Source organism: Notolabrus celidotus, chromosome 5, assembly GCF_009762535.1.
Source record: "Notolabrus celidotus isolate fNotCel1 chromosome 5, fNotCel1.pri, whole genome shotgun sequence".
In the NCBI taxonomy this organism is placed as follows: Eukaryota; Metazoa; Chordata; class Actinopteri; order Labriformes; family Labridae; genus Notolabrus; species Notolabrus celidotus.
In genome coordinates this window covers 16,763,918-16,777,436 of record NC_048276.1, presented here as the reverse complement: position 1 = coordinate 16,777,436, position 13,519 = coordinate 16,763,918, and the positions used below count along the sequence as shown (strand labels likewise).

At 39.7% G+C, this 13,519-nt stretch overlaps 1 protein-coding gene across 1 annotated transcript in view; it reads left to right on the top strand.

Annotated features, from left to right (window-relative positions):
* Positions 1-13,519, top strand: part of LOC117812252 (protocadherin-1-like) — a 451,145-nt gene that overhangs the window by 284,660 nt on the left and 152,966 nt on the right. Inside the window, exon 10 of the mRNA XM_034682909.1 lies at positions 10,237-10,282. Coding sequence (XP_034538800.1) covers positions 10,237-10,282 — 46 coding nt within the window. The remainder of the gene's footprint in view (positions 1-10,236; positions 10,283-13,519) is intronic.

Below are 13,519 nucleotides of genomic sequence, written 5' to 3'. Positions count from 1 at the left end.
AAAACATGTAGGACATTAATAATATTTGCTCCAGTTTGGTTCTGGTTCTGTTTGCTTGAGTTTGGTTTTATTTCTGGTTCTGTTTGCTTGAGTTGGTTCTAGTTCTGGTTCTGTTTGCTTGAGTTTGGTTCTGGTTCTGTCTGATTGAGTTTGACTCTGGTTCTGTTTGCTTGAGTTTGGCTTTGGTTCTGTTTGCTTGAGTTTGGTTCTGGTTCTGTTTGCATGAGTTTGGTTGGGGTTTTGGTTCGGTTCTGGTTCGGTTCTGGTCAGGTTTGCTTGAGTTCGGTTCTGGTTCGGTTTACTTGAGTTTGGTTCTGTTTTAGTTCTGGTGCGGTTCTTGCTCAGTTCTGGTTCGGTTCTGGTTCTGTTTGCTTGAGTTTGGTTCTGGTTCTGTTTGCTTGAGTTTGGTTCTGGTTTGGTTCTGGTCAGGTTTGCTTGAGTTTGGTTTTGGTTCGGTTCTGGTGCAGTTCTGGTTCAGTTCTGGTTCGGTTCTGGTTTGGTTCTGGTTCTGTTTGCTTGAGTTTGGTTCTAATCACAACCCTAACCCTAATCATAACCCTAACCCTAATCACAACCCTAACCCTAATCATAACCCTAACCCTAATCATAACCCAAACCCTAATCATAACCCTAACCCTAATCATAACCCAAACCCTAATCATAACCCTACCCCTAATCATAACCCTAACCCTAACCCTAATCCTAACCCCAACCCTAATCATAACCCTAACCCTAGCCCTAACCCTAATCACAACCCTAACCCTAATTCTAACCCTAACCCTAACCCTAATCACATCCCTAATCATAACCCTAATCCTAATCACAACCCTAACCGCAATCATAACCTTAACCCTAATCATAATCCTAACCCTAACCCTAATCATAACCTTAACCCCCAGGACCCCACTTTTAGAACAACTGGTTTACATGATGGCTGTGGAAATGCATTTGTCACCTTACTTTGATTGATCTAAGACAGAGTTGGAGGTGAGGTGGCTTCAATTGTCCTCGCAAACAGCTACAATGTGCCCACCTTTCAGTTATCTAAGTCACACCCCTGATTATGCAAATGTGTTTACAACTTTAAGCCTTGATACAGTTAAAACAGATGAGTCATGTAATTATTCACTACCTGTACAGTTGTCACAAATAAATAAATGAGCTATTGAGATCTAAATTATCTATTTGTACCTGGCGGTTCACATGTATAATTTAGCTGTAAATGTTGTCAATTTAAAATGTTTTTTCTTTCGCTTTTGCAGCCAGCCTCAAGTTGAGGAACTGCACTATTTTGACCTCACATGAGCCTCAGTTTTCAAAACTGGAAGTTACTGCTTCAATTCAAATAATAAATGTTGTTTTTCCTCTCTCCTCCCTTACATATATATTTTTTTCATATCTGTTCAATAGCAGGGACAAAGATGCAAGGACACGATGCAATATAGGGACACATGTTCAAGTGAGGGCTATGTGAAATGTCAGTGCCATCAAGTGAACATCACATAAATGCACAGCTGTAAATCTTTGTATTCTGCTTGTTGAGTTCACCATTAAGCCTGAGGCCTGTGATTCAAAGGTATTATTTGAAATCCCCAGACTGTATTTGGGAATGTGTTTTATTAAGTTAAATAGGCAATTTTCCCTCAACAAGTGTCCCAAGAAGCCACTTCTGAAGTTACCAAACTAAAGCTCTCCTTGGCAAATGGTGGTTGTGAACATGTGGCACTGTGTAAGTGCAAAGTGTTTTTTGGGGAGGGGGGGAAACAACATGCATATTCATTTGGCATTCCCTTCACATAAAACATTCAGCAGGTGGTAGACGATGGCTCTTTGTGCGTTATCCTTGGTGCAGCTACCCCAGGGGGGAAACTTTGGTTTAAAATTGTGATCTCTTGTACAACAGTGTGTCTTTGTTCTCCCCTAATGCTGCCCAAAACCTCAGATGTAATGTATGGTCATAACCTGTTTTTATTATTCATATTTCAATTCTTCCAACCCATTTTGGACCCTGACCCTTTACAACTGTCATCAAGTCAGCTGTCAGATACAGTTTTGGGACAAAACTAGATTGCAGACCAGATTAGTTGCTACAATTTTATTCAAATGAACCACTCTCCACATGTATTAGGTTTTTATATTTGGGGGAATTCTGCATTTGCATTTGTGCCATTAAGAATGAAAAATTGGAGCCAATGACAACTTTATAAGGTATGCAAGACTACTCACAGTTGCATTATCTTAACCAAAGGGCTGCATATAAACATAGAGGTTTTATGACTTGCTGTTGTACTAATATATGTAAATGTTGGGTTAATACAAAGAGCCTCAAATCACGAATAAGCTTCCAAGTCATGATTGGGATACATGCACCAGGTGGACTTTGCAGGTCTTAGCCATTAGTTATTTATTTATTTATTTATAGCGAAACCACGGACAAAAAGGCATCCTGCACAATATCAAGTTTTGTTAAAACATCTAACACTTTTCGGTGACTGTTGGCCTTCATTAGTGACGACCCATCTCAGGAATCCTTTTTGTGATTTTCATCGACAGGGTTTTCAAGGAAGAGGAGAGTCCTTTTTGGGGGCATCTCTGTTTTTTTGCAGATGATGTGACTTCTTTCAATGGAGACCTCCAGCAGGTATTGCAGCGATTTGCAGCCCAGTAAGAAGCAGTTTGGGTGTCAGCATCTCCAAGTCAAAGGCCATGGTCCATAGTTGGATAGATGGATTGTTCTACGTATGTTCTAAACCCAAACAATGCTCATGAGCTTTGACTAGTGATGAAAGAATGAGATTGTGGATGCAAATGGCCAAAGGGCTTTCCTCCACAGGGTGGCTTGGCTAAGCCTTGGAAATACAGAAAGAACCTGAACATTTGTATGGAGTTAGGAGTAAATCTGCAACTCTATCGCCGCTCGATGGCATCGTAGGCAGCCAACTGTCATCCCCACGCATGACAAAACACTGCTTGGTAAACCTGGACTAACTTACTTGGCCTGCCACCAATGCAGCTTGGCCATGGAAACGTGGAAGAAAGTGCCTGGATGGATGAATAAACACACCTTTCAAGATTTTGAAAAAGCTGTCATCCCTTCGAGAACTTCCGCCCACACTGTTCAAACAAGAGTAAGTAAGAAAAAGTCAGAGTCTTATCATGCGTCAGAGGATTATCATGTGGAAATGGGAAAATGAAGAAAGTATAATGGGAAATGGTCACAGGCTTAATGGATCATAGGAGACAGCTCTTAGTGGCTTTGAATGAAAGTTTGCTTTGTGGCTGGAAAGCACAGAGAAGACAAACAAATTCTGCTCATCTGATCTGATTATTTGCTGTTGTGTGTATGGATTGTTCCACAGCACTGCCACCAATTACTTACAGGCTTGTTAGCTGGCACTACAGCTGTTATGCTCACCTCCCCTCTAGACATAGCGGGATGCTCATAGCTCCAACAGAAATGTAGGCTATTATCTGCTGTTATGTCAAACATCGACTGGGAAGCTTGAAGGGCTTGCACCCTAAAGCACGTTGATGCTGTTAGCTGGGTCGTTAGCTAAACTTGAAATTGATGTGGAAATTGTTTTACATATAGCTCTGTGTCTGTGTGCTTTAACATGCTTTGGGATGAAAAGTCTGGCCATCAGCAAAGCTACAGGGGGCCTGAGGTCTGCCGCTGCTGCTGCTGCTGCTGTTGTTTACTTCCCCCATCAATTAAGATTATATTTACAGAGTCGGTGGATTGTATTAGAGTTGACTTCTCAATCCTTGCTACTACAAACTGGGAGAAAGACGTCTAACTGTAATGGTACACTTTAATAGTTAGATTTCATAAAATGTCAACATCAACAATCACACAATTATTTAAGATTATCAGATGGAAAGGACAAATTGGTTACATATGTGTCAGATGGGCACAACTTTAAATACATCAGTAACCAGGGATAAAAGCAGGGGCTAGCTACAACCCCCGTTGGTTTTATGAAATGTTATATTTGATGTCAACAACTGGTTTCAAACTATTGGGCACAGAGGCATGTTTCCCATTGTATTGCATTACCTCTTCTTTTAACAACATTCTGTAAATGTTTGAGAACCAAGGAGATCAGTTTCTGGAGTTTTGAAAGTGAAATGTTGTCCCATTCTTGCCTGAAATAAGGTTTCAGCAGCTCAACAATTCAGGGTCACCTTTGTTGTATTTTTAGTTTCATGATGCTCCAAATGGGTTTTCAATGGGCGACAAGTCAGGCTTGCAGACAGGCTAGTTTAGCATCCAGACTCTTCTACCTTGGAGCCATGTTGCTGTAATAAGTCCAGATGTGGCATTGTCTTGCTGAAATATGCAAGGTCTGACCTGAAAAGGGCATTTTCTGGATGGCAGCATATGTTGCTCCAAAGCCTATAAATATCATTAGGCATTAATGATGCCTGTCCAGATGTGTAAGCAACCCAATGCCATGGGCACTTATGCATCCCTGGGGATGCTGGCTTTTGAACTGTGCACTGATAACAAGCAGGGTGGTCCTTACTCTCTTCAGAGCAGAAGACACAGCATCCATGATTTGAAAAAATAAGATATTTTGATCAGTCAGACCACAGGACAGATCCCTGCTTCAACTAGGTCCATCTTAAATGAGCCTTGGTCCAGATAGTCTTGATCATGTTAATATATGGTTTCCTCTTTCTTTGATACAGTTCAGACCTGCATTTGTGAATACAGCTACAAATGTTTGCAGACAGTGGGTTTTTGGAATTGATTTGAAGCCCATGCAGAGTCCTGTCTGTTTTTAATGCAGTGCCGGCTGAGAGCCTGGAGATCCCAGCCATTTCCCAGTATTTGTTTTTATCCTTATACTTTATGTAAATAGATTTCTCCAGATTCTCTGAACCTTTTAATGATATTTTGTACTGTAGATGATGAAATCCACAAGTTCTTTGAAATTTCACACTGAGGAACATTATTTTGAAGTGAGCTATTTGCTTACATAGTCTTTCAAAAAGTGGTGAACCTCTTCCTTTCTTTTCTTCTGAGAGACTCACCCTCTCTGGAATGCCCTTTTTTGTACCCAGCCATGTTACTAACCTCTTGCATGTTAACCTGATTAGTTAGCAGATGTTCGTCTAGGTGATTTTTTTCGCATTACACAAATGTTTCAGTGCTTTGTTCTGTCCCAGCTTTACTGAAACGACTTGCTGGCATCAAGTATAAAATGAGGATATATTTTTTATGAAACAATACATTTGGTATGTTGTCCTTTCACTATTTCAAATTAAATATAGCTAATAATATAAGAAATTATTTGAAAACCATCAAATTATTTTTTTAATCAACATTTTTTACAGCGTCCAAACTTTTTTGCAGTTGAGGTTGTACAAGAAATCAAAGTAAATATTAGTTAAATATCATTTACATTAAAGCCTATTCATAATGAAGATTTAAACAATGAAACTAGCTTAATTTCCCCTGACAAGCTGATCCTCAGTGAAAGTGCTCTGTTAGGCTTGTGTGACGTTACACAGAAAATATTTTCTCACATGAAAAACCTGACTTTATTTGGTCATAAGATTTGGGGGACAATACTCTGATTAACTTAAAGTAGCTAATTTACTGTAGCAGTGAGCATTATCATGCATAGAGTTCACAAATGTATTGACTATTCATGGGGCACTGATTCAATAGGAATGTCAAAAAGCAGAAACAATATCACATAATCCCTGGAGAGTTGTCATGATACCAGAATTATGTTTCTTTTCCTGAACTTATGTAGTTTTTGATACTATTTAGCATAAAGATAAAGGAGATTGTGTTATTTTTAAGCATGTGGTATTGATTAATTAAAAAGTTTGACAACCTTCCTATTCCTATTATAAGGAGTTGCAATTCACTCAAGGCAAAAATAAATTTGTTGCATTGTGTATACTCTAAAAGTTAACAAGAAGTATTTGTGTTATTAACAAATCAAATGAGAAAATTATGCTTTACTTTACTTTCAAACCCAAAGGGATATAACACAGAACTCTAAGCGCTCTGCGCAGCTTCTGGCCTTCTGTAGTCCATTGTTGGACATCCAGCCCACACACAGACTGTATCATTTCCTCCCAACAGTTCTCACCAACCAACTGTAAGTTTTGTTCTGAGTCTGTGTCTGCAAAACATTCTTATTGTTTGGCAGAATCCAACTTCTTATTTGATAAAGTTGTTTTGCCCCAAATTGTGTACTGCTTTTACCTGCATCAGCCTCCAGAAACAAACATTTCTTATATGAGGAGAATTGCCAGAGGCTGCATCCTGCCACTGATACACTCCAGCTACATGGGGGTGCTGAAAGGCAGAGTTTTTCAAATGTGAAAAATAAAAATATCAAAATGAAAGGCTTCTGGTAAACACTAACCTGCAAACATGTTTACAGCATTGCATCTCAATACATTTATTTTGTGTATAACTTCTCAAGAGTAGCTGCACGGCTATTTTCTGCAGTAACTGCTACCTTTTAACACCTCACGTATGATTGCGTAATGGCAACAGTGCTATTAGACACAGCATGCTCTGCAAGCATTATGCTTTCTACACCCTCATTACTGAAACACATTTGAATATGCTGTTTTTTGCATTATGAATACTTAAAAAATACCCCATCTGGTTTGAGGATTAAAGGCACGTGCTGGAAATGTCTTATCAGAAGCAACGGACGGCTAGAAGATGGCACGTTTCCTTCAAGCCAGCAGGCTTCACTCAGCTTCAGTGAGTTTCAGAGATCATCAGATAGTATTAAGTGCCTTTTTCACATTTTAATGTGAATTGAATGCCGTAACTATAGCTGAATTGAGTGGGAAACAAACAGACATTTTTTTTTTACCTCATTGGAAATATCATAGCCAAGCATAAGACATTATGTATTGAATAATTATTGTGATTTAATCTGAGGTAAATTAAACACACAAAAATAAAAGATTACATATTTATTTGCTCTAAAACTAATAAAAACAGCAGGATTAAAAAATTATTTTGCACTGATTTCAGCCGATCAGTGCACTGCAAGTAGACACAATCCATACATGTTCCTCCTGCAGTGTACTGATCACTGTTTGGGTCTGTGATGTATGAGTCAACTAGAAAGTTTAATGATATATTGTGAATTTTATATCTTCAGTTTGATGAAATTTAAAGTAACAAGTGCTAAAATTATCGGGCTGACACCGTAATGGCTGTATAGTTGATATCTGCTCAGTCTTCCCCTGCAACTGCTTACTCAGTGTATTTTGATAATATAAACATGGCAGGGCGACCATAGGTTGTGTCGTCATAAATCTGAAACTGAGAGAGCTGAAAACTTACTTTGAAGATGCGCTCCCATTTGGCTTTTCTGGTTGCATGATTTAACTTCTGAAAATTATAGACAGCCGGTAAAACAGCTGAGTTAAGAAAGACAGGAGCTCTGGATAGTGAGTTGTGTGCGAGCTGCTGGTATCCTCTGATTCAGGTACACTTGTTACCAAGTGACAGTAGAAACTCTCTTGGTGAGTGCTTCAGTTTACACACCTACAACCACAAGGTAACTTGGGCTCTCTCCTAATTTCCAGTTAGCGCAGAAGTTTCCACCTTTATTCCTTCGGTCCCTTGAGTGTCATTCCTCCTCTGTGAACTCCCGCTCATAAAGGTGTCTACTTGTGTCCACATTAAACTGCATGTCATCGCTGCTTTCAGAATCACTCATTTTTCTGTTTTGTTGTATTTTTGTCTCTTTTGAAGCCTGCAGCGGAGCAACCTGTATGTGTTGCATCAGAGAATTGTGAAAAAACAAATTGGTTTTCTGGCAGCAAAGTAAAAAAGCTGAGCATTTCTGAATAGGGCAGACACTTACAACACCATAAGTGATTGGGTCTTAGAGAGCTGACCCTGTCTGCAGCGGTTGAAAGCCAGGCTTTAGTGTCAGTTCACCAACTGAGAAGCCGAGCAGCTTGGTATACCCTCATACAACATACAACTACTTCATACAACCCCACTTCAAAAAACAACTTTCACTTTGGGACTGCACACATTTATGTATTTATTAAGTAATTTATTTTTTGGAACAGCAAACAAGTTGTAAACACATAATTTAAGAATTTACACTTTTGAAGGTTGAACAAGTAAGTAATTAAATTACCAGTCCAAAATGTATTCGCCTGCAGTCTGCAGTAACCTTTCAAATTTACTGCTCTGTTTTTTTTTTCCTTTTCTTCACCACCAATACAAAACGTGTTGGCTGTTTGGCGCTGAACAAGTCATATCCAATATTTTGCTAGCTTTAGCTTCCTGTTGCTGAAAATATTAGATGCAAAGGCAATGAGACTGGACCAACATGACAAAGACAGACTAATACACCTAAACAATTAGCCAAAATATGCTAAAATGTTCTATGAAGAAGAAACAGAGGAGTAAATTAAAACACAATTACTTCCTATGGGTATAACCCATAGACTATGAAATATGGACGTAGGATCCGTAACATCACCCATCTGTTTCTGAAGCGCTGTTTTGAAGCCAATCGTCCATATTGCTGCTGTCAAGCGATTGTGACGTAAAGAGGCGGGCTTTGAGCCTCCTCGCCAACAGCTACAGTGTTCCCACCTGTCAATCAAGTCAGCTGTGCCTCTCATTGGAAGACTCGTAATCTCAATATTTTCAAAATTGCTGCGTTAGAAATAAATTCACCGACTACAGTGTGTACTGATCGAGAAATGAGCTATCCAGACTACACTCATCTTTTGTACCAGGCTGTAAACATGTTTATTTCTGCTGTAAAGATCGGCTTTTTTGAATTGATGTGTATGTGGTTCTGGTACTTCCGGAGCCAAGCCTCAAGCGGATCCTCGATGTACTGCAGTTTTTAGAACTTCTGCATTGGACTCCTATTTTTAGACTGGAGGTTGCCACTTGGTATAACCCTTTTAAAATATACATTTTCCTTTCATCCAATGTTCTCAATACATTCATTGTATAAAAAGAGCATTGCTGGGCTAACATCCAAGGGTTTAAGATTCAGTTTGATTTCACTTCAACTACAACCATCTTTAATTTGGTGCCTTTCATCTTTTCCTAGTCATGACATTTCAGATGCTGAAGTTAGTTACCAGTTCCTCTGAATATAAAACAAAATGTTTGAGGACTTTAAAGTAAAATAACATGGTGTGAATACGAGGGAGAGAAAAACAAGCTGTACTGCCAAAAAGAGACAGACAAAGGGATATCGTTGAGTTAGGCTACATTCCTGGGCATTTTGTCCGACTGTCAATTGTAAAAACTTTGAGTATAACTCAAACTACATAAATGGTGCAAGCCTTGAAACTCTATTGGTTATGTAATCAAATGCTTTGATAACTCCCAGCTACCTACACTGAGACGGTGTCCTCCAAAAATTCTAATTACCCAAGCTAAAGTTGTCAAATGACAAAGGAAAGTTTGTTTTTTAGAGTCTCCTAAAGGAGTCAGGAGTTCAGATCTCTACAGGTAACTGCTGCAGAAAAGTTACATGTGGTGCTGGAAAGTCAAGATTTGTTGGTAGAAATCAGCAGGGAAACGTTTTGAAGCCAGTTTTGAAATGTGCTTCCATGAGACATGGGGCAGTTTTATTTCAGCTCTGAAATGGGTCCTTGCCAAGTCGCCTCAAATGATGGAATGTGTCACTCAAGTAAAACAAGCCTTGGCTGCAATGCATATTTCAGCATGAGAAATACAACCTTATATCAGAGGCAGACATTTGAAGCATTGATGCTACACGTTATTTGATATCCTGGGTAATGGGATGGATTATTAAGTGGAGAACACGTTTGACGGAAAATGAGGACCGGTTGTGACTAATCTGCAGGGTTTCTTGAGAAATTTAAACTTTAGATTGAGGCAACTTGTACCATTTCTCTGCCAGTTATCTTCAAAGCTGCACACTGCAGAGTGTAGTTTTGAAAGTTTGTGTCTCCCACATGAAAACTCTTGCTGAGAGAAGAGTAAAATCCCTCGGAATTGACCTTGAAGCATCACCCAATTACTCCCCATGTTTTAACAGTAGGTACCGGTCAAACTCGACTGTTTCTGTCAAGACTCGTATAGAGTGTCAACACCCTGACAGCCAGGTGTATGTATGTCCTGTTGAAACCTGTTAGCCAAAGGTTTGTAAGCATCTTTCTGGATTCCCAAATGTTTAGAGCCTGAAAAAAAGATGCTGATTAAGTTTTTGTTTTTGCTTTGTTTCTTCTTTTCAGGCAAACTTCACCTACAGCAGCACTGGCCATAAACCTCCAGCACACGGTGAGTTATTGCTTAACAGCAAGTGCAACTGTTACAGGGTTATTGCTTACATCCATTGTGTTAATTCAAGGGTACAAGATTATAAAGTTGGAAATAAAGACGAGAAGTAAAGAGTTGAGAGGACGGGCAGGAGCAAGCACAGGATTAGGAGCATAGTAATGAACACAAAGAGAGCTGGGGACAGGAATAAATGAGAGTAACGGAGGAACACAAAAGGAGAGGAGAGAGTGGAGGAGAGAATTACAAGAGGCAAAGGCAAAGAGGATAGATATGAGGTGGAGAATAAAACAGGAGAAGACAAAAGGGAGTATTAATTTGAAAAAAGAAAAGCAGCAAATATAATAGGGGAGCCTGACAGAAGGAAGACAAACAACCAGTGTGTATGACAAAGTGTTAATAACAAAAGCCAGAGGAGAGAGGCAACAACACAAAACAGAAGTTTGTGATGATTTGAAGGAAAAGAAAAATGTAACCGTGAAAACAAAAAGAGGGATTAACACAAAAGCTGTGATGTTAAAAAGGTGAGTCTTTTTTTAGGTGAACATTTCACATATGCACATCCAATCAGCATTTATACCTTACCTCTAAGGTGGGCTATATCTCCAGCATGTTTTGAAGCATATTTCTGTGTCACACTTAAGTGGCTCCTTAAACAAATAATTGCAGAAAATTGCAGCTTTTTTTCCCTTTTAATGCTGCAGGGGTTATAAATGTGTCAAGTCACATTTTGTGTAGGAACCTGTGTGCCTTTTATTCTCTTCCTTCAAATTTATGTGGATTTAATGACATAACACTGCTGTAAAAAGTGCAATTGAAATGGTGGAAGGCGGCTTTGCTATTGACGTCTGTATCTGCATTCATCCCTTACTGTATAACCGTACATAATAGCATTCTGTGGGTTGCAACCTTGCCTTACTGACTCATGTTTTAATGTATTTTTTCCCTATAATCCAAACTGTGTAACTTTGAAGGTACGATGCTGTGCTGTTGCGATTATTGTGAGCTTGTCCAATTGGCCACACATAAAGGATGATGCTAGATCAACAGTGTCTGTGACTAAAGGCCAAAATATGCTCTCTTAGCGTGAGGATGTGTGAATCATATACTCTGTCTGAGCAGATTTAGGGCATTGTAAGAACTAGCGAGGAAGAGTGGAGGCTGATATATTTGTGCTGTCTCATTCCTTCATTTGAAACAAAAAAAATGTCAAAATCATCCGGAGCATTGGACAGGTTTTGTGAGTCCGGACCATTTCTTTCACTCTGGTGACAGTTGGTTTGGTGAGACGCACACAGCTGGAAATAACTGACACACAAGGAGGCGGCTGAGCGTGATGTAGGGAGGATGGTAGAGCTTGTTTTGTGTAGAGTTGAAGGATGCTCAGATCATCTCACAATAACAAGGCTGTCTGTTCTAGCATGGTGTGGAGCAAACATTTCAAGACCTAAGAAATCTGCAGCCCAATTTTGAATCTAAAAACATTCAGTCACCCATCCACAACTTTACTCACACAACATTGATCAACAACTGAGACTCAGAAGAAACATTTCCCAACATATTCTAATGTCAAAGATGGAACCATTATGTGTAGAAGTGGGCTGATGGCAGTGCAGTGCAAATTAATAACCCATTAGATATATCTAAACCACTGAGTGTGGGTTGTGGGCCCTTGTTGGGGGCATGACCCACACTTAGCTGGTGAGCTTCAAGAAGTAATTTAAAATGCACAAACAAAAAAGTTTACTATTTTAAAGTACCACATACTGTGGTGCTTAAAAATGTTTAGACTAATGTAGATTACTTTCTTTTTGCATGGCATTACTGATAGCCCACTTCTGCACAGAGTTTTATGTCTATTACATAGAGCTAGATTGAAAAATGTTCAATCTTAGTCTCAACTGTTGATCGGTGCTTTATGATGAAAGGTTTGGGTCAGGATCTGATGTCTCATTTAGTTTCTATTTTGAGCGCTCACTGTCTTAGGCTGGGAATGGCCGTCTGAGACCATGTTAGAAAGGATAACCCAGTTTTTTAGCACTACTCAACTCAAGAGAGAGCAAGCTCTGCCATCTAAGTCTCAGGTGTTGAGCAGGGTTTGTTAATTAAGCAGTATCTCAAGAGAGGGAATGATGATGTACTGAATACCAGTACTGCTGTGATTTGGTCATATGTTGCAGGCAAAGTGCTGAAGACAATCACAAGCACTACATACTTGTGAGTCAAAGTCTCCATGTTTCTACGCTAGTCTGATCCCCTGTTTCTGGTCCCATTAGTTTACTGCCTGCTTTTCTACTGTGAACTATGGCGACACCTGATAAATGCAGTTGATCATACAGCAATTATTACAAAGAGAAATACAGAGGAGAGGTTGAAGGAGATAGAAAGTATGGCTGACGTACGGCAATGTTTTGCAATGTTGTCAATGCAGTCGAACCTATGTGGACCAATAGCATATATTCAACGCAGAAGTATAAACCAGGCTTTAGTGTGTACACCGATGGTGGAGGACAGGAAGGAAGCTGTGATGGTTGTCACCTGACAAGTTAGCTGACTAGCTAGCTGGTGCATCCATTGCGATAAGAATTTCGACTGAACTGCCCTTGTCATTTCGATTGCGATGTGTTTTACCCAAGCAGCAACCTCCGGTCTAAAAGTATCAGTCCAATGCGGAAGTGCTAAAAACTGCAGTTCATCAAGGATCCGCTTGAGGCTGGCTCTGGAAGTATCTGAAGTCACATACACATGGAAATGGGAAAAAGACGATCTTACAGCATTGATAAACATGTTTACAGCCTGGTACAAAAGACAAGTGTAGTCTGGATAGCTCATTTCTCGATCGGCACACACTGTGAGGGGGGTGAATTTTTTTCTAACGCAGAAATTTCAAAAGATATTGAGATTATGAGTCCTCCAATGAGAGCCACAGCTGACTGCAGGAACACTGTAGCTGTTGGCTAGGAGGCTCAATCTCCGCCTCTTCACTTGACATTGGCTCGACAGCAACAATATGGCTGCCATCGACGATTGGCCTTAAAACAGCTCTTCAGAAACAGATGGGTGACGTCACGGATCCTACGTCCATATTTTATACAGTCTATGGTTTTACCGAACACACTCGTGTTGCTGCCTCAAATAAACAACTTGGTCCGCCTTTTCTGATGTCAGCCTCACTTTATGCTCTGTGTTTATTATTGTTGCCATGGCCGCGTTTGTTGTGATCTTTAGTTTGCTTGCGTC